Raw genomic sequence first — 18,204 nt, 5'->3', positions numbered from 1 at the left:
CACACACACACACACACACACACACACACACACACACACACACACACCCCTGTGGCCACCTAGACCCTCCCACTCCCTCCATGCCTGGCCACTTGCTGGCCCACAAGTTCCCACTCCCATCTTGACCTCAGTAATTTACTGACAAACGCTGGCTGAGTGCCTGAGCAGGGACATGCCCACATGGGATAGGCCCCTCTCCAGGCAGACAGCCCCTGCCCCCCCACCCCCCACAAGTGCTGACCATGCCAGACTCCAGCGTGGCCCTGGCTCCTGCCTTGCACATGCAGCTGGCCACTGGGAGATTCACAAGACACAAGCAGGACCCCCCCCCCGTGCACCCTTGCAGCCCCCAAAGATGAAGGTGGCACCCAGTTTTCTGGCCACGACCTCTGGACTTTATTTCTAGGGGGAGAACAGTTGGCTGGAAAGCGGCTTCCTGACTCCAGGCTGGAGGGAAGAAGAGACTGGGGCCACCAGCCTGGTCAACTGTAGCTGTCAGGGTTCGTGTCATCTGGCAGAAAGTAGCGCTGTAAAGCAGGCTGCAGGAGCAGTGGGGGCAGCGGTCGGGCAGGCCTGGGCCAGGCCGGGGGGAAGGGACGAATTTCCACCCTCGGCAGGGGCAGTTTCAGCATGCGGATGGAGCCGTGGGGGGCACTGCCCACCCGGAGCCGGGACGGCATCCGGCCTGTGGGCCAGCAGGACAGTGAGGTCTCAGGCTGAGGTGGAAGTCAAGGTCTAGTTCTCCCCCTGTCCCTACTCACCTCTCAGTCTCATCGGAGACCTCTGGACCTTGGCCTCCTGAAGCCGGAGGATAGGATAGTGCCTGGAGGGGTAGGGAAGTGGGTTTGGCCCCGTCAGCCCCTCAGCTGCCCCACACAGGCCCTGTCCCGGCCTGGTGGCCCCCTCACCAGCGATCCCAGGGCTGTGGTAGCACTGTGTTGGGCACAGGTGGGCGCAAGCTCAGGCATGGGCTCTCGGGCTCCTCCTGCAGGGGACTCTGCTGCCGGGCCCGCTGCTGCTCACAGAAGAAGTTGAGCGCATCGATCGGCCTCAGGTCTAGCATCTGCGACTGTGACCAGTCCGTCTGCTCCAGTGGCAGTGGCTTATCCGGCAGCGCAGTGGGTACTGAGGGCTGCAAATGGACCTCGGACGAGGGGCAGAAGAGTCGCAGTGTCTCTGACAGCGTGCGTCTGGTCCGCCAGAAGCACTTTGGTGGAAGCATTTGCTGGGCCTGGGACTCAAGGGTGGCCAAGTCCAGCTCCCCAGGTGAGACCACCAGTGAGGGGGCCCAGGAATGGGCTGAGGGTGTCACTGAGACATGAAAAGGTGACCCAGAAAGCACGGAAATCCGAGACGGGGCCTCCTTGGGAGGAGGGTAAAGCGCCGAGGTCCTGGAGACCTTGGGCAGCACCTCTGACAACTCGGCTACTACAGAAGGCTGCAAGGATTCCATCTGTGGGGGAAACAGCCAGTTGAAGATGCCGCCAAGCCCAAGGCAGAGGCTCTCCCTCCCCCAGCAGGGAGGCCTGAGTGGTGCTGCCCCTGGCCCCAAGCTTCAGACCTGGCTGCAGACTGCTTCCTGGGGAGGAGCAGGAAGATCCCCAGAGATGGGGGTTTGGGGGACAACAGGAGAGGACCAATGAGCACAGGTACAGAGCAAGCCGAAGAGCCAGCCAGCCGTACCTGGATCCCCCCCACCCCGACTTGGGAAAAGCCTAGGGGAAAGACAAGAGGCTCCCCTGGCAAGTGGCCTGCCCCCCCCCCCCCCCCCATCCACCGGGACCTGTAGCCGCTCCATCATTTCCTCCAGCTCCTGGCAGCAGCGTCGGCGCAGTGCAGCCTTGCAGTTGGCGTCCGGGCCCTGGACCCAGGTCGTCATCTCCTTGAACAGGAAGCCCTGCGGATCCTGAAGGCCTAGCCCTTCCAGCAGCTTCTTGAGCCAGGGCCTGGGACAGTGGTGAGCAGCTAGCTTATCCAGAAGCCTTCCTCAGCTGGTGGTGAGGATGAGTAGGGAGCAAAACTCACCGGCAGGAGGCTGGCGAGTAGAGGAAGTAGGACATGAGCTCCAGCACCACCTCGTGGGACTCCAGGGAGCAGGCCAGCAGGAGCTGCACCGCCAGCATCACGAACTGCTTCTGCGTCTGGTCCTGAGCGCAGAGGGGCAAAGCAGCCGGGTAGGTGCTGGAGGCCCGGGGCGGGCCGGTGGGCGGGGCTGGGGGCGGGGCCAGGGGCGCACCTCGAGGCTGGGGGGCTGGTCCAGGTTGAGCAAGCGCTCCAGGATGCCCCGCAGCCGGTTACGGAGGTCTCTGCTCACGTCAGGCAGCAGCCGCAGCAGCGCTCCCAGGATGTGCACGCGGTCTGCCCAGGAGGCCTCGTCCAGCAGGTCCATGAGCAGCGAGGCCAGGCCCTCCACCGTGCCCACTTCGGGATACACCTGTGATACCCAGCGCCGAGGCCCTGTTCCCTGCACTGCCCACCTCCCCGCCATCCTGTGCTTCCCAGGTGCCCGAGACCCCCGAACCTTCAGGTTGAAGATGGGGAACAGCTTTTTGAACCAGTTCTGGCAGACGAAAAACTGCAGAAACCTGGGCAGATGGCCGTAGCGCTCTTCCCAGAGCGAGCGCCTGAAGGGGTACGAGGGGCCGCGCGAGGCCTGGGTCCCAGCGGAGGCGTCACGAGAGTGCAAGGGCTTCGGGGTCCAATCCTCGGGGCTCTGCGGGGCAGCGGCAGCAGCTGCAGGCCCCCCTCTCCGCTCCTGACCTTGGCAGCCCCGGGGCCTAGTGGGTGCCTACCTTGGCCTCCTCCAACTCGGAGAGGTGCCCGCGTGGGCTCAGGGAGTCGGAGGCCCAGTCCAGATACAGCTCGTCGTCCTCCTCCTCCTCCGCCTCCTCTTCCCCCAACCACCGGATCAGCTTCTGCTGCCGCTTGGCGTGCCACTGCCTCCCGCGTCGTCGTGGCAGCCACACGTCCTGGCTCCCACCTGACTGCAGAGGGGAGAGCACGGGTGGCCGCTGGCATGCCGCGGGAACTCGGGCCCCCTTCCACAGAGCCCAGGAGCGAGCCCCCCGGTCCTCCCTTGCCTGGTGTCCGCCGTGGCTGGTGAGCGGGGCGGGGGCTCCGAGGCCGCTGACCTCCCTGTGCGGCCACATCTGCTGCAGCACCACGGAGTTGGGCACGCTGCCGGGGAAGTGCACGGGCCTGCGCGAGGGCTGCAGGTGGACACGGCGGGGTGGGCTGAGAACCCGAACTCCACCCACCCTCCCACCCCCCTCAGTGGCCAGTCCAGCTCCGCGGCCGGGTCTCCGGGAGCTGAACCGGGCTCGCGCCCCCGTCCATGTGCACCTGTGTAACACCCCCGGACCGTACAGACTGGGAACTAAAACTTCATCCTCCTTTTGAAAGAGGAACTGCATGGAGCTGGGCAGAAGCTCAACAGTGGACTGCGGCCCTGAGCTCTCGGGCGCAAGTGGACACTCTAGCTGCTGGGTGGGTAGAGCGTGCAACTCTTGATCTTAGGGTTGTGAGTTCAAGCCCCACACTGGGCTTGAAAATAAAATCTTGCGAAAAAAGGACACTCTGTAAAAACTGGTTTCCGGTAACCAGACTAAAGTGCCCAGAAAAGCAGTGACGTGTACAATGTGATTACATCTTCTAGCCACAACTTTTAGAAAGCACTGTGTGAGTTCCCTAATGCCTCTGCAATTTGCGAGTGAAGACCCCTGGCTTTTGCTCGTCAACAGGACTCAATCTGGGTTGCTACCAAATCTGTGCTACCCGGATCGTGACTCCCTGTTTTCTTAGTCAACACCCAAAACGCTCAGACAGGCAAAGAGAACCTTTAGAAGCCAGGTGGAAGGACAGTCAAGGGAGGCATCAGCTGTGACGACTGAGGAGGAAATCTGGACAGCCTCTGGGGAGCCCTGACACCCCCACACCCTCTCCACGGGACTTGGCCCCCAGCCCTGGAACCGGGATGTCCATAAGAATTGGTGCTAGGAGCCTGGAGAGGCGGGCTGAGGGTTTGGGTAGATGGCACGGCTGCAGGAAGGATCGCAATGGAGTACCGCCCCGGGCAGATGACAGTGCCAGCGTGTGCAGGGAGTCTGGGATGGAGACGTTGGGAAGCTGGCAGAGTGCAAGGGGCCAGCTCCTGTGGCCTCTGCTCCTGTAAAGGGAGAGGACTCTGGTCTTCCAGACAGTCCGTATGGCACCTGCTCACCCAGCACTTTCACTGGGGAGGAGGTGTGCCGGCACAATGAGCTGGCAGAGGCCTTGGCTGTGCCTAGTGTCTTCTCTGGGAGTCTCTGGCCCTCTGGCCGCTGGCCCCCAGAAAGCAAGGAGTCAGGGCCCACGGACAATAGCACCACGGCTGGGCTGGCCAGGAGGTGGGGGGAGGGCGACAGGCGGCTCGTAGGTCAGATCGGACCAGGAGGTCTGCAGCAGAGGGACGATGGGGTGCGTGAGAAGGCTGCCGCCAGAGAGAGCAAGGGACCCTTACCTCACAGGGCTGAATGGTGGCAGGAAAGAAGCCTCGGAGGTTGGAGAGGAGCTCCTTGGGCCGCCTCTTCATCAGGAGGGGGATCTGGGGCAGCAGAGGGGCTCAGAGCCAAGCGTGGGCCCCCAGTGCCCCTGCAGCTCTGCTCCTGGGTGGGCAGCACCCACCCGCCTGGGCGCCTCACCCTGTGCTGTATGTGGGGGGATGGTAGGCCCGGGACCACAGGCTTCTCCCCTCGGAGCCGCTCCAACTGCAGCTGCAGGTCCAGACTGAGGCCCAGGCTGCCGCTCAGAGAGGAGCGGGCCAGCAGCTGAGGTGAGGGAGGAGGAGTCGCAGGGTGGGGGGCAGGGTCATGGGGGCAGGGTCGAGGTGGGAGGGGCGGGAGGCCTTACCTGGGAGGCCCTGCTGTGCACCCCCCGGTGGGGGTGGGGGGTGGGCAAGGGGACTCGGGGAGGGGGGGCGAAGGGCTGGCCCCCGGTCCCCAGGTCCTGCAAGGGGCGGGCTGCCGGCCCCCTTAGGGCTTCGGTGCAGACCTCAGCCTGCCTAAGACTGAGGGCAGCTGTGGGCGAGGCGCACACATCGCAGGTCTCTCTCTCCAGTGTGAGGGTCACAGTACTCCATTGCTGGGACTCTCTTCCAGAACGCATGTCCTGGAAGGGGTGCAAAAGGGATAGGCAGGGGTGAGGGGTGAGGCCCCGGGGTGAAGGGAGGGGCTGGAGTCTGGGCTGAGGCTGGGGAGGCTCTATACCCACCAGCAAGCCAGGGCCATAGATGAGACGCAGATAGTTGTCAAAGGCCTCCTGCCGCTGTTGCCAGGAGGGTGGGGGCTGGGCTGCCGGGACCACCAGCCCCAGTCTCAGCATCTGAAGGTCTTCATCCCGGGAAACTAGGGCTTCTAGGTCCTGGGTGGGGGTTAGGGGTCAGCCCATTCCTCCCTCAGTCTTGCCATCTGCTTTCCAGACAGCCACGGGATCCCACGCCTGCCCCAAGGGCTGAAGGAGAGTGGCCTGAGCCCAGGGAAGGTTGAGGGGCTGGGGCTTTGGGACGGTGAGGGGGTTGGGGGTTGGGGGTTGGGGGTTGGGGGTTGGGACCCACCCCACCTCCTCCAACACTGGCTGCTGAGGTGTGGCCGTCTGGTGATGGATGAAAGACAAGTCCGTGCTGCAGACAGGGATGGGCACAGGTGGGACACTAGCTGTCATCACCAGGGGGACTGGGCAGAGGCTGGGACCAGCACCTGGGGGTGGGCATGGCCAGGCCTCTGTCAGGACACAGCCCAACAGCCAGGAGTGGGGATGCCAGGGCTGGGACAGGTTGGGGTGGTCTAAGTGGCCTGGGAGCTCTGGGTCCCCGTGCTGGGTGCACGCAGCCAGGCCCTGACTCGGGGGAGCTAGGCAGGGGCCCTTAGAACAGTTCAGCTGGGCCAGCAGACCTAAGACTGGCCACCCCACGTAAGCTGGCGAGCCTCTGCAGCTGGGCTGAGGTCAGCGACTCCTGGGTGGTCAGTGGCAGGGGAGGGTCATCCACCACATCAGGGACCTTCCGGCATAGCTTCTGAACAGGAGAAAGAAACCTACAGCTCTGGCCTGGGGGGGCCTGTCTGCCCACAGCAGCCTCACTCTGCCCAGGAATCCTGTGCCCACTGCATACCTTAACCAGGTAAGATGTGGGCAGGTAGAGCCTGTGGGACACCAGGCAGAGTCGGGAGCCCAGAGCCAGCACCAGGTCCCCACTGTCGCTGCAGAAGGTCAGGGCCTGAGGGGCGCCATTCAGCCGCAGGAGCCTGAAGGGAGTGGCCAGGGCGAGAATCCAGCCCTGCTCCAGAGGAGGAAACTGAGACACTAGCAGGGGCAAGCCCCCTTTCCCCTGTCCAGCCTCTGGGCTCTGCTGGGGGCAGAGGTAGGGGAGCCCTGCTGGCTGCCGACAGGCTCCCAAACCCCCCCCCCCCCCACCTCCTTCCCAGCCCCAACCCACCTCAGCAGGTGATTCTCGGCTGTCCAGATGCGGACGGTGCAGTCCAGGCTGGAACAGGCATACAGCTTGAGTGTGGGACAGCAACACAGGCCTGAGGGACCAGGGCTCAGCGTGAGGGACCAGGGCCAGAGGATGGCCTGGGCTTTATTTTTGGCCTGCCCCTCACCAGTGATGTGGTCCGTGGGGTCATCCTGGGGCCGGTGATCGTAGCGGAGGCTGTTGCCCAGGCCAAACTGCACCAGGCCGTAGGTGGCGCTGTCTGGGTCCTCAAAGCCCACAGTCACCCGCTTCCCCAGAGCGCAGAGCACCGTCGCCGGGTGGCAGCAAGAGAAGGTTCGCAGCAGGCAGAGGCTCTCCTCAGCATAGGGGAAGACACGCCACATCTTCACGGTCAAGTCTCCGCCTGCTCAGGTGGGAGGCAGGACTGCGCCTTTGTCTGGGGAGGGAAGGGGTTCCCAGGCCAGCCCCCTGGGGGGAGGAGAGATGCTGACCAGAGGACACAATGCAGTTCCAGGTAGATGCAATGGCGGTGACGGGGCCCGGGCTGTGTGCCTCGGTTTGGAAGACGGGCTTCGACCAGCGCCACTCAAGGACCGATAGGGTGCCATCCGTGTGCCCCACCACGGGCAGGTACCTACGCGTGACATTAGCCAGTGGGCGCGGGCACCATCACCTTGCCCCACGTGGGCGGCTCCGGCACCCACCGGTTTTTGTCCTTCCGGGGTCGGGCCAGGTCACTGAGGCACAGCTCGCCCCCATGCTGGCGTACGATCTGCCAGCTGGCGAATGCGCTGCTGGGGTCCGTGAGGTGGCTGTATAGGTGCAGGCAGCAGGGCCTGGGCGCAGGGGCCGGGGGCGGGCACACCCGGTTTAGCACGCGCATGGGGCATCGTGCAGCGTTGGCACACACCAGGTGTCCGGCGCGTGTCAGCAGCCACAGTGCTTCGCGCGGTAGGCAATAAAGCAGCGAGGCTGCGCCGTCCTCCGGTTCGAGCAGCAGCGCGCTCACTGTGCGCCCGGTGGCGACCGACACGAGGTAGACCGAGCCATCGGCGCATGCGCACACAAGGCGCATAGGCAGCGGCGGGTGCGCGGGCGCGGGCAGTGCGGGCGCGGTCTGCAGGTGGAGCACCTGCGCTGACAGCTGCGCCAACGGCGAGTAGAGCTCGCGAAGGAGCCACAGCTCCACGCTGCTCGCGCTCAAAGAGAGCACTGGCCAGCCGGGGCCAGCGGGCGCCAGCAGGCGGTTCACGTGCCCAGATGGCACCCCTCGGCCCCGGCTGCTCAGCGCCACCTCGCCCACCTGTGCTGACGCCTGCAGGTCCCACGTGCGCAGCGTCCCATCCTGCGAGGCTGACAGGACTAGGGCGGTGTTCGGCAGCACGGCCACAGCTGTCACTGGGCCTGTGGGAGGGGCACCAGGGGATCAGGGAAGGGGAGCAGGCGGCCCAGGATGCAGCCGGTGCAGAGAAGCTCGGGGAAGGGCTGACGGAGACTCCCGACCGCCGGAGCTCTTACACAGGGTGGAGAGAGAACGGGCCTCAAGAGCCTAAGTGCTATGGCGCACCTGTGTGGCCCACGAACACCATCCGGACCTGCCAGTCGGCCTCCCACACCTTCACTGTGCTGTCGCGAGAAGCCGTCACCATGGCCTCTACCTCCTTGCAGTAGGCCAGGTCCGAGATGGTGCTGAAGGGGAAGAGAGGCCTCCGCAGACTCAGCACCCCCTGGTGTGTGAGCCCCAGCACCCCTCCATGACTTGTTTTCCCTCCTGGATTCACCCGTCCTCTCTCACCCCACCTTCCTCCCAGTCCCTAGACACCCCTCACGTTTTATGCAGGTCCCGGCGCACGTCTACGAGAGCCCAGCTGTCCAGAGCAAAGGTGAGCACAGCCGAGCCACAGGCCGCGAAGCAGCATGGGGCTTGGTGGGAGGGCAAGGGCCCGAGAACCAAGCGGGTGACTGCACCTGCAGGGCTTGGTGGCAGCTGCAGAGGTGACCCACACGGCACCAGGCAGCGGCCTCCTGAACGGAACTTCCAGAGCACCAGGCTGCCTCCTTCCTCTGCCACCAGCAACAGCCCCAGGCTGGGCACCGGCAGACAGCAGACGGGCTGGTGGCCCGGCACCCTGCCCACCCCTGGCTTGCTCAGCCACAGCAGGCTGAGGTCAGGCCTTAGTATGGCCAGCCCCTCGGGGCCCCAGCCCACAAAGCGGCCCACAGCACCCAGAGGGCTTGGCACCGCCACCAGCCCCGTGAGCACTGCTGGGGCACACAGCTTCTCGTAAGCCCAGCCGTCTTCTCTGTGCAGGTGCAGGCGACCCGCACCATCCAGCACCACGAAGCGTCTGCCCGCTGGGTCCTGCGCCACTGAGCGCAGCCCAGCTGCCACCGTCAGGTGGCGCAGCGGCTCCAGCCCGTGTGTCAAGCGGCCCACGCACAGCTCGGCTCTCTTTTCCTGCGGGCAGGGGCGAGCAGGCCTGCATTCAGCTGGGGGAGGGGGGGTGCTGGAGGAGAGGTAGTGCCCCTGCCTAGGGGAGCCAAGGGGATCCGGGCTGGGGGCATCCTAGGGACAGCGAGGGGAAGAAATGGGCAAGAAAAGAGGCCTCGAGGCAGGTGCCACAGGCAAGCCCCACCTTTTCCACGAAGTCACGGAGGCCTGTACGCAGGAGTAGCCATAGCTGGCGGGCACGGGCGCGCGGGGTCATGTTCTGCCACCGCAAGCTGCTGGTAAAAAGCCCCGGGACTGGCTCCGAAAACGACTCTGCGGGTCAGCAGTGGAAACACTGTCGATGTGTGGTCTTGGGCCCCAAACTCTGGAGGCTGTAGGCAGCCAGGGGCCCTCCCGAGTGCCTCGCCAGGTTAGGGGACTCCCCACGGAGTGTTGTGTCGCGGCAGACAGAACCGGTCGGTGCCTGAGTGAGGCCTGTCACGTGGGGATCTGGGGCGGCGAGGCCAGGCCACCTCACCATTCTTCTCCTTGAGCAGCCCTGGATCCGGGACGTCATAGCTGTCGGCATCATACAAGTCGAGATCCAGGATCAGGCTGTCACCTTCTACTGAAAAGGGGTTGCTGACATCTGGCACTCCGGTCTCCATTTTGGCCTCTGCAGGTCCGGGCCGCTCAACAGCCCCTAGGACCGTTGCTAGGATACCGGAGGCAGTAGCCCCGCCCTTGACGCAGACCCCGCCCCACACGCAGCACGGAGCCCAGGTCCCCACTAAATCACAGAAATTTTTTATTGGAAACAAACCAGCTGCAGCAAAGTGACACTCAGTGCACGCTGCCCAACGGGCAGGGTACGGGGGGAGGGTGGTACAGGTGGGCGTCAGGGGCTGGCCAAGCCCGGCGTGGTGACCGCAGGGGCCTGCTTACTGGGTCTCGGGCCCTTTGGGCTGGAGTGTGCAGGCCCAGGCCTGATCCGGCACGAAATACAAAAATAAACTCTGTAGTCCAGCTGTCCCTGCCTGTGTCAGTTCGTCGGGGCAGGGCAGTGGCTCTTCCCACCAGGCCCTGTGCTGTCCAGCCCGACCACAACATGGGCAGCTGGAGCCCGTGGGGGTGAGCAGACGTCTGCAGGCGGGAGCCAAAGGGCTAGGTGGGCGTGGCCTCGGGCGGCGCTGCAGCCTTGGCAAGCCCCGGGATGACCACCAGCTGGGGAGGCCTTGGGGCACCCTCAAGTGAGGGTTCCAGGCACTGGCTGAAGCTGAACGAAGCTGGGGCCTCTGCTCCTCGTCCTCACATACAGATCACCGGGACCCTGGGCAGAAGACGGCACACAGTGAGCTTCCGGAGCCAACTCCCAGGAGGTCAGGCAGAGAGGCACCCACTCTGTGCTATCGACCCCTGGCTACAGAGAGCCAGGCCACAGCCACCGTCACACACCTGTCCTCCTCCATGGCGCTGGTCTCCTCGGGTCCGCCCTCACTGCCTCCACTTCCGCTCTCTTCTTCCTCCTCCTCCTCTTCCTCCTCCTCCTCGCCCAGCTCCATGTCTAGCTCGTTGCCGGCCTCCGAGGGAGTATACGTGGATCCGCTGGGGGAGGTGTGGGAACGGGTCTTAGGACTGCCTGTCCCTGACCCGTTGCTGACCCCAGGGAGGACAAAGTCAGGAGCGGGGTGGGTACAGCTGGGGAAGTGGCATGTGACAAAGCAGGGGCTAAGGGAAGGGAGGCGGCCAGGCGCCCACCTGATGGACCGGCAGCTGAAGAACACGACCCGCTTCAGCCGCTTGTTGTAGAAGAAGTAGTTGAAGGACCAGAGGCTGCCATCCTCCCCAAAGGGGTCTGAGTCCAAATCCGGGTTGTAACTGCAGAGCGTGGGGCAAGAAGTGGCATGAAGGCCCAAGTGCCACATACACCCACGGCCCTCCTGCAGGAATGCCGGCCCACCTGTAGATGTCACACTCGGACAGGCAGATCTCCTCATCTACTGCGTTCCAGAGCTGCGGCTTCAGGGCCTTGAAGTCCTCCCGTACGGCCGAAAACAGGCTGCAGTTGACTGCGTTCACCACCTAGGATGGTCACGGTTGGGACTGGCTAGGACGCAGAACGGGAGGCATGAACTGGGCAGAACCCAGGGGCCACTATAAGTCGGAAGGACAGTCGAGATAGCTGTGGGGCTGCGGGTCCCTCCCCCCACCTGACCCTCACCCAGCTGAGGCTGGGTTCCCTGCTGAACTCATGGCTCCGGGCTGTGCTGAAGTCATAGTCAGGCCGGAAGGACTCGTTGAGCGTGGCAATCAGGTAGAAGAGCGTCTTGCGGCTGCACTTGTCGCTCAGCGGGCCCTCATCCTCACCACCTTGGCTCTTGCTCAGTCTGCAGAGAGAGAGGCATCAGCCCAGCACTGCCCTGAACCCCACAGCCCACAGCAGGCACGCTCTGCGGCAGCTTACCTGCTGGGGCTGAGGCCCGACGTCTGGGGTGGAGACAGCGCCTCCAGCACGTGGGGCTGGCCCTCCTGGCAGAACTGCTTAAACATGTGCTTGTCGTCTCCCGCCATCTTACACGAGTAGCTCTCGATCCTGCAAGGGGCACGTGGGACCACGGAGCATGCCACCCATCAGGTTCAACTCAAGGGTCTCTGAGACACCAGCCTACACAACCCCCCCCACCTCACCTGCCAATGATGTGGGCGTCTCCAGTCTCCACTGTCAGCTGCGAGTTGATGGCTTCGAAGCTCGAGTTCTCCAACAGCTTCATGTCCTTGGGGAGGGGGTCCTGCGCTCAGAGGGGCTAGTGCTGCCTGAGGGTGGGAGACCGGTCCATGAGTATCTGGCCACTGGGGCTCAGCCTCTGGCCTCCCAACCGGGTAAGTGGAGCCGCTGTAAACAAGCCGGGTCCCTCCTGCGGCTTACTCCTAAGCCCTCCGCGCTGGTAGGAGAGGCGGATTAGATCCTGTTACCTGAGAGTGGTGACCTGAGGCTCTGGCTCGGCCAACCCTCTCCCCGTCCCCATACCTGGGGGCGCACCAAGTATCTTGCTCATGCTGGGGCCTCTGGTTTATCTCCCTGGACACTGCCCACCGCGACAGAAGAGCCTCCTCCACCGTTAGGGGTGAGGGTCACTGTGAGCCCCCAAAAGTGCGGGACTCCTGCAGTACCCCTCCGGCCAAGCTCCTCAGCTAGGCTAATAACCCGCACCGGGTTAGGATCCAGGATACCTGGGGCTGGGGCTGGGGCCCTGCGGTCACCTGGGCGCAGCGCTCTTCCCTGTTCTACAGGCTCTCTATCCAGGTAAAGAGGAGAGCCATAGGCTTCCTCCGTTCTTCCCCGCGCCTAATTTCTTCGTAAATTAGTGACGCCACGCAACAGAGGCAGGCACCAAGACCCCCGAACGGCCGGTCGGCCGGCCGCTAGCGCTCCAGCGTCAGCCTGGCCGCACCCGCCTCTCCGCCGGGCTAAGGGAAACCCCAGCCTAGTCGCGGACAACTACAAATCCCAGGAGGCAGTGCGCCCCGGGACTCGCGCACGCGCGCACGCTCGCCGGCGCGAAGACCGCTGGGGGCTGGAGTTCTGAAGGCCCCGACACGGCGCCGGTCACAGAGCGGGCACCTACCTGCTTGCGCAGCGCTCAGTGTGGCCGGGCCGGGTCTGGCCGGTTGACTTCGGCGCGGGTAAGGAGGCGGTGTGGGCTCCGGGCAGCTCGGGCTCCTCAGGACCGGAGGGCGGCGCCGCGGCCTCCGTTCGGGCCGCACTGTATCCGGGGGAAGAAGCTCCGCGACGACGTCCCGTTACTCCCGGCCCTGCCGGCCCTGCCGGGCTGCCACCGCGACATAGCCTCGCCCCTGGAAGGCGACCGACTATCGCGACCGACCTGCCCGCCGACCGCCACAGAAGGCCCGAGAGAGCAAAGGACCGAGCGAGCGACCTCTGCCTCCCCGGGCCGGACAACAACAAGCGTCCGCAAGGCCCGGCCCCCCGCCCCTGAATGGCCTGGTCCAGCCACCGGGATCGAGAGCTCGGCTAGCCATTGGGGGCGTCTCCCGCCGTTCACTCCTACCGTCCACGTCTACTGGCTGCCCTGCCTGTCCGTCACTCTTCGAGGCCGTGCGATCCCACCTCCCTTCCTGGCGCTCATTGGCTGCGCCTCCTCGCTCATCCCGCCCCTGGTGTCAGCCCGCCTTCCCAGGAGTGGCTGGCGGACCAACGCGGGGCCCGCCCGCCGGGCAACCTGCGGCTCGGAAGGAGCCTGGGAATAGCGTCTAGCCCCGGACCGGCGCGGGGGGTAGACGCGGACCGTTCGGCTGCAGCCCCCGCCCGCCGAGCCTCTAGGTCGTGTCCATCCTGGGTAAGACAGGAGGGTCAGAGCCGGGCCCCGACGCTCTGGCCACGGCCGGAACCCCAGGCTCGCGGCCCCAGTTTCCGGTCGGCGGAGGCGCTCAGGGGCCCGAGCCCACGGAAGCGGGCTTGGGGGTCGGGGCCGGGGCCGGACAGGAGATGGCGCCGCCTGCGGGTGGCGCGGCGGCGGCCTCGGACCCGGACTCGGCCGCGGTGCTCCTGGCTGTGCACGCCGCGGTGAGGCCGCTGGGCGCGGGGCCGGACGCCGAGGCACAGCTGCGCAGGCTGCAGCTGAGCGCGGACCCCGAGCGGCCCGGGCGTTTCCGGCTGGAGCTGCTGGGCTCGGGACCCGGCGCGGTGAGTGGGGGCGGCGGGGGCGCGGGGCCCTGGGCCAGTCCCCTCCGCTAGACAGCTTTGTGCCCTTGAGCAGTTCTCTTTCCCTTGTTGCCGTTTCCTCGCCTGTAAAGTGGGGGTAAATGCTCCGCTACCTATCTTTATAGGAGTTCTGTGAGGGCTTCCTAAGGTGATAGGAGTTAAGGGTCTTAGGACGGGGCACGTGGCCTGTAAATGTTACGTCGTGCTCCTTTGGTCATCATGCAGGGTGTGCTGGCGGGAGGCACTGAGCCCGCACTCTCCCCTTCCTCAGGTCAGTTTGGAGTGGCCCTTGGAGTCAGTTTCCTACACGGTCCGAGGTCCCAGCCAGCATGAGCTGCAGCCCCCGCCAGGAGGGCCTGGGACCCTCAGCCTGCACTTCCTCAACCCTCAGGAAGCTCAGCGGTGGGCAGCTCTAGTCCGAGGTGCCACCATGGAGGGACAGAATGGTTAGTGCTCTGGAGCGAAGACTCCTTTTGGCTGGCCGGGCACTGCGAGTGCTGGGAGAGAAGGAAAGTAGCCCAAGCCCCCCAGGCCTGGATGGGGGAAGGAGTGGGGAAAGCTGGGCCCACCGTACCCCCTTTTGGGTCCTGGGAAGGCTCCCAGGAGGGAGAAGGTGGAGGAAAGGAGAACAGGCTGGAAAGCTTGAAAAGCTGGAGCCTGGAGTAGCAGACAGATGTGGAGGCCCAGCAGGCAGGCCCTCGGGGTCTGGGTGAGGAGTGCATCAGGAGCATGGAAATGTACTCAGTGGAGAGTGACAGGTTCAGATTCGAGCTACTGAAGACTGGTTGAGGGGCGCCTGTCGGTTAAGTGTCTGACTTCGGCTCAGGTCTGATCTCAGCGTCCGTGGGTTCCAGCCCTGCATTGGGCTCTGTGCTGACAGCTCCGAGCCTGGAGCCTGCTTTGGATTTTGTATCTCTCTCTCTCTCTCTCTCTCTCTCTCTCTCTCTCTCTCTCTCTCTCCCCCCCTCCCCCCCCCCCCCCCCCCCCCCCCCGCGTGCGTGCGTGCGCACTTTCTCTTTCTCGCTCTCAAAAACAAACATTAAAAAAAAAAAAGTAAAAGACTGGTTGAGACCTCCCTTTGTGTGAGGGTGGTGTAGCAGATAGGGCTGGAGAGAAGGGTGTTTTCAGAGATGCTTAGGAGATGGAATTGGCCGGATTTCATGGCTTTTAAATGGAAGAATTCATGGTTGAGAAAGAAAGCTGGAGAAACAAGGTACTATGGAACTCCCAGACAGAGGACCTACGTGGAAGGGAATGGGGGTGGCTAGGTTCTTACACATCCGTGGGGAGAAGAACCAGGTGGATCTGGGCTGGGGTGGGGCTCTGGAGAGGTAAAGATTGGCAGTAGAAAAGTTCAACCCAGGTCACCAGGAGAGAGAAGCAAGAGAGAGTCTGACGGGTAGATAATGCAGCAAGGAAAGGAAAGGAAAGGGCCCGCAGATGTGTCAGAAGATCTGCCAGAGGGAAAAGAAGACCCTTACTGTGCAACGTAAGAGGGGCCCAGACAACACAGCACTTGCAGAAGGAGAAAGACGTCCTTCGTTCGTTCGTTCATCAGATGTGCATCCTGGCACCCGCTCTGTGCTGAGCATGTTAGGCCTTGGAGACTTAGCATGAATGAGACTTGGACTTCCTGCCCTCTTGGGACTTGAATTTCCAGAGAGGAGAACATATAACATTGGTAAGCATAGACTTGTGGTGCGCACAGCATAGCATACAGGCTTCTGGAATCGCTATATATACTTGGTACTAGTGTAACCTTGTGCGTCAAAACACTTAAGTTGGAAAACAAGTAAAATTCTGCCAGATGGTGGAAGAATAGAAGAGAGGAGTTTGCAATTTACACACATCTTTTTTTTTTTTTTTTTTTAAGTGTATTTATTTGAGAGAGAGAAAGACAGAATCCCAAGCAGGCTCCACACTGTTAGCACAGAGCCCAACACAGGGATCAAACTCGTGAACCTGTGAGATTGTGTCCTGAGCCGAAATCGAGAGTCAGATGCTTAACCAACAGAGCCACCCAGGTGCCCCGGGAGGGGTTTGCAACTTAAAATTGGGTGGCAGGGAAAGTCTTATTAAGGTGATGGTTGAATGAAACTCGAAGGTCCTCGTGTGATCACACCCACGTGGCCAGGAAGCAGCAGGCACCAAAGTCCCGAGGCAAGTGTGTGTGTTATGTGTGTATGTGTGTGTGATCTTTGGGACTAGGTCAAGGCTGGGCCAGGCCTGGTCCCGGGTGCTCAGGGGTCCTGTTCATCACAGTGGGCAGATAGCTCAGAACACTGAGGGCCTGAGGTCGTCACAGGAGCTGCAGGACAGGTAGGCTGGGCCTCAGGAAGAAGGTAAGGGGAGACACAGGTGCCCCGCCAGGCAGTGGCCCAGGGGGTTTTCTGGGGATGGGAGCAGCCCGAGGTGTTCTGTGCTGGTGGTAGAGCCAGTTGAGAGGAGGGGTGTCCCTGAGGGCACCAAGAGACTACCTGATTGCAGGCCTCCTGGTGAGCAAGAAGGGGCAGGCTTCTGAGGACCTGTTTTGGTTCCGAAGTGAGGCCAAGGGAGCATCCCTGGCTGGCTTAGAGGGCATGTAGAGGCCAAGGGAAGTGGCCTGGCTTCTTTGGAGGAGGGGCATAGGTGAGGCTAGACAGTAGAAGCATGCAGAAGCATTCCAGAGCAAGGAAAAGCCAAGTGCAGCTTCAGCTCTGAGAGGAGTTGGTAGGAACCTTTTAGGGGTTTTTGAGGGCCAGGATTGGGTGGGGGGAGGCCTGGCTTAATGTGTGGCCAAACGCCAGGGAATGGGCTGTGAGCTAGGAGGTGGCAAAAGTCCCGGAAACCTGGTCAGCAGAGGCCTGGGTGAGTAACTCGGCTTGGGGGCCGAGTCACAGGAGACCCCAGCCCAGCCCTCATCTTCCCTCCTAGGCAGCCTGCCCCAAGCCCTGGGCCTAGAAACGTGCCCTGTTTCCCCGCCCAGTCCCCCTGGAGTGCCCACACTCCGGGCCCCACAACCCAAGGTGGATCTTTGCTGGAGCCCTGGAGACTTGACGGAGAAAGGTAAAGGCAGGTGGCTGGAGGGGGTTGGAAGCAGCAGTCTGTGCTCAGCCCTGATGGCTTTTTGTCTCTCCCTGCAGAAGAGCTGGTGGGGCGCCTGGCCCAAGCCATCGAGGGTGGGGACGAGAAGGGGGCAGCCCAAGCAGCGGCCACCCTGGCCCGACATCATGTGGCTCTGAGTGTCCAGCTCCAGGAGGCCTGCTTCCCTCCTGGCCCCATCAGGTGAGGTCTTCTTTACCCTGCCATCCCTAGCCCTCCCGGGTCCCCGTCCTCCCTCCTGACCTATACTCTGGCCCAGGCTACAGGTGACAGTTGAGGACGCGGCGTCCTCTGCCCACGTCTCACTGCACGTTCACCCCCACTGCACCATTGCGACCCTCCAGGAGCAGGTAAGCATGGGGTCGGGGGGAGCCCTGTGCGGGGCAAGGGGCCTTCGAGTGACGCTGCCTTGACGCTCCGGCCCCAGGTGTTCTCGGAGTTTGGCTTCCCACCAGCTGTGCAGCGCTGGGTCATTGGGCGGCGCCTGTGTGTGCCCGAGTGCAGCCTCGCTTCCTACGGGGTCCAGCGGGATGGGGACCCCGCTTTCCTCTACCTGCTCTCAGCCCCGCGAGAAGCCCCAGGTCAGTCCTTGGTGTGGATGGGATGAGGAGGGGAGGCGCAGCCCGACACGCCCCTGAGCCCCACCTCCTCTTCCACAGGACGCAGCCCTCAGCGTCCCCAGAAGATGGATGGGGAACTAAGTCGCCTGTTTCCTCAGTCACTGGGGCAGCCCAGAGCTCCTCTGCCAGCCACCTCCAGCCTCCCCAGCCCCCTTCAGGTAGGTGAGGGACTGGGCACCCTGGGCCTGGGATTCTCTGGGCACCAGAAGGAAAGGGTAAGCAGCAACGATTTCCCCACCTCCACAGCCTGGCTGGTCCTGCCCTTCCTGCACGTTCATCAACGCTCCCAGCCGACCCGGCTGTGAGATGTGCAGCACCCAGAAGCCCTGCACTTGGGACCCCCTTCCTGCAGTTTCCACCCCGCTGGCAAAGGTACCAGAGGCTGAGGAAGGGAGGGGGATGGGCAGGGGGATAGGACAAGCAGAATGACTTATCTTTCCCTCACCCCCAGGTCACAAGGAGAGAGGATGGCCCTGTCCCTCCAGGCTCAAGGTCCCTGGACCCCCTCCTAAAACTCTCAGGAGACCTTTGCTGACTGCTTGCTAGGGGTCAAGCCAGGGTTGTGGAGGGGCCACAATCTGGAGTCATTAAAGGCACTCTGAGCCAGCTGAGTACCCCTTCCCTGTGCCTTTGTGCGGATCGATCTGCTCGGAGGATGGAGTGTGGGCATCGCCCCCTTGGGACTCAACTTGGCAGAGGCAGGGCCTGGTCGTCAGCTGGTGGGACAACCCAACCAGGCCCAGGTGACTATACTTAGCCTCCAGATCCCAGAGATCCCGGAAACACATGGGGCTGAGATCTCTTCCCAGAACCCAAGGGCACACGGAGCCCCCTCCCTAACACCTGGCCATGCCTCCTGTTGTCCACCCGGAAACCCTCA

At 63.4% G+C, this 18,204-nt stretch overlaps 3 protein-coding genes across 8 annotated transcripts; 1 reads left to right on the top strand and 2 right to left on the bottom strand.

Annotated features, from left to right (window-relative positions):
- Positions 1 to 372: 372 nt before the first annotated feature.
- On the bottom strand, positions 373 to 9,598 carry WDR97 (WD repeat domain 97). Of its 4 annotated transcripts, XM_040494713.1 has the most exons (24): positions 9,439 to 9,598; positions 9,106 to 9,233; positions 8,299 to 8,927; positions 8,037 to 8,158; positions 7,174 to 7,873; positions 6,961 to 7,103; positions 6,636 to 6,872; positions 6,470 to 6,560; positions 6,146 to 6,278; positions 5,928 to 6,049; positions 5,596 to 5,656; positions 5,248 to 5,397; positions 4,888 to 5,145; positions 4,680 to 4,805; positions 4,499 to 4,582; positions 3,081 to 3,209; positions 2,793 to 2,984; positions 2,522 to 2,713; positions 2,237 to 2,434; positions 2,026 to 2,147; positions 1,784 to 1,946; positions 909 to 1,453; positions 762 to 823; positions 373 to 685 (listed from the first exon to the last, which is right to left on the bottom strand). In XM_040494713.1, exons 1-24 carry the CDS (start codon positions 9,566 to 9,568, stop codon positions 483 to 485), a joined length of 4,920 nt encoding a protein of 1,639 aa, XP_040350647.1. In that variant the 5' UTR covers positions 9,569 to 9,598; the 3' UTR covers positions 373 to 482. The 4 variants fall into 4 exon arrangements, with proteins under 4 accessions (XP_040350647.1, XP_040350645.1, XP_040350646.1 ...); XM_040494711.1 differs by having other exon boundaries at positions 2,237 to 2,713; XM_040494712.1 differs by having other exon boundaries at positions 2,315 to 2,713.
- A 93-nt stretch (positions 9,599 to 9,691) lies between these two features.
- MAF1 (MAF1 negative regulator of RNA polymerase III) lies at positions 9,692 to 12,641 on the bottom strand. The gene is made up of 8 exons (XM_040494735.1): positions 12,527 to 12,641; positions 11,589 to 11,714; positions 11,365 to 11,493; positions 11,122 to 11,287; positions 10,861 to 10,982; positions 10,659 to 10,778; positions 10,356 to 10,505; positions 9,692 to 10,230 (listed from the first exon to the last, which is right to left on the bottom strand). Exons 2-8 carry the CDS (start codon positions 11,669 to 11,671, stop codon positions 10,209 to 10,211), a joined length of 792 nt encoding a protein of 263 aa, XP_040350669.1. The 5' UTR covers positions 11,672 to 11,714; positions 12,527 to 12,641; the 3' UTR covers positions 9,692 to 10,208.
- Positions 12,642 to 13,300: 659 nt separating this feature from the next.
- SHARPIN (SHANK associated RH domain interactor) lies at positions 13,301 to 17,935 on the top strand. Of its 3 annotated transcripts, XM_040494730.1 has the most exons (9): positions 13,304 to 13,605; positions 13,895 to 14,069; positions 16,537 to 16,668; positions 16,746 to 16,887; positions 16,964 to 17,054; positions 17,132 to 17,285; positions 17,364 to 17,482; positions 17,571 to 17,696; positions 17,776 to 17,935. In XM_040494730.1, exons 1-9 carry the CDS (start codon positions 13,408 to 13,410, stop codon positions 17,857 to 17,859), a joined length of 1,221 nt encoding a protein of 406 aa, XP_040350664.1. In that variant the 5' UTR covers positions 13,304 to 13,407; the 3' UTR covers positions 17,860 to 17,935. The 3 variants fall into 3 exon arrangements, with proteins under 3 accessions (XP_040350666.1, XP_040350664.1, XP_040350665.1); XM_040494732.1 differs by lacking the exon at positions 13,895 to 14,069 and having other exon boundaries at positions 13,301 to 13,605; positions 16,541 to 16,668; positions 16,971 to 17,054; XM_040494731.1 differs by lacking the exon at positions 16,537 to 16,668 and having other exon boundaries at positions 13,305 to 13,605.
- Positions 17,936 to 18,204: the final 269 nt, after the last annotated feature.

The sequence above is a fragment of the Herpailurus yagouaroundi genome, unplaced genomic scaffold, assembly GCF_014898765.1.
Source record: "Herpailurus yagouaroundi ecotype Mexico unplaced genomic scaffold, PumYag 186, whole genome shotgun sequence".
Taxonomy (NCBI): Eukaryota; Metazoa; Chordata; class Mammalia; order Carnivora; family Felidae; genus Herpailurus; species Herpailurus yagouaroundi.
This window is presented reverse-complemented; position numbering and strand designations above follow the sequence as displayed.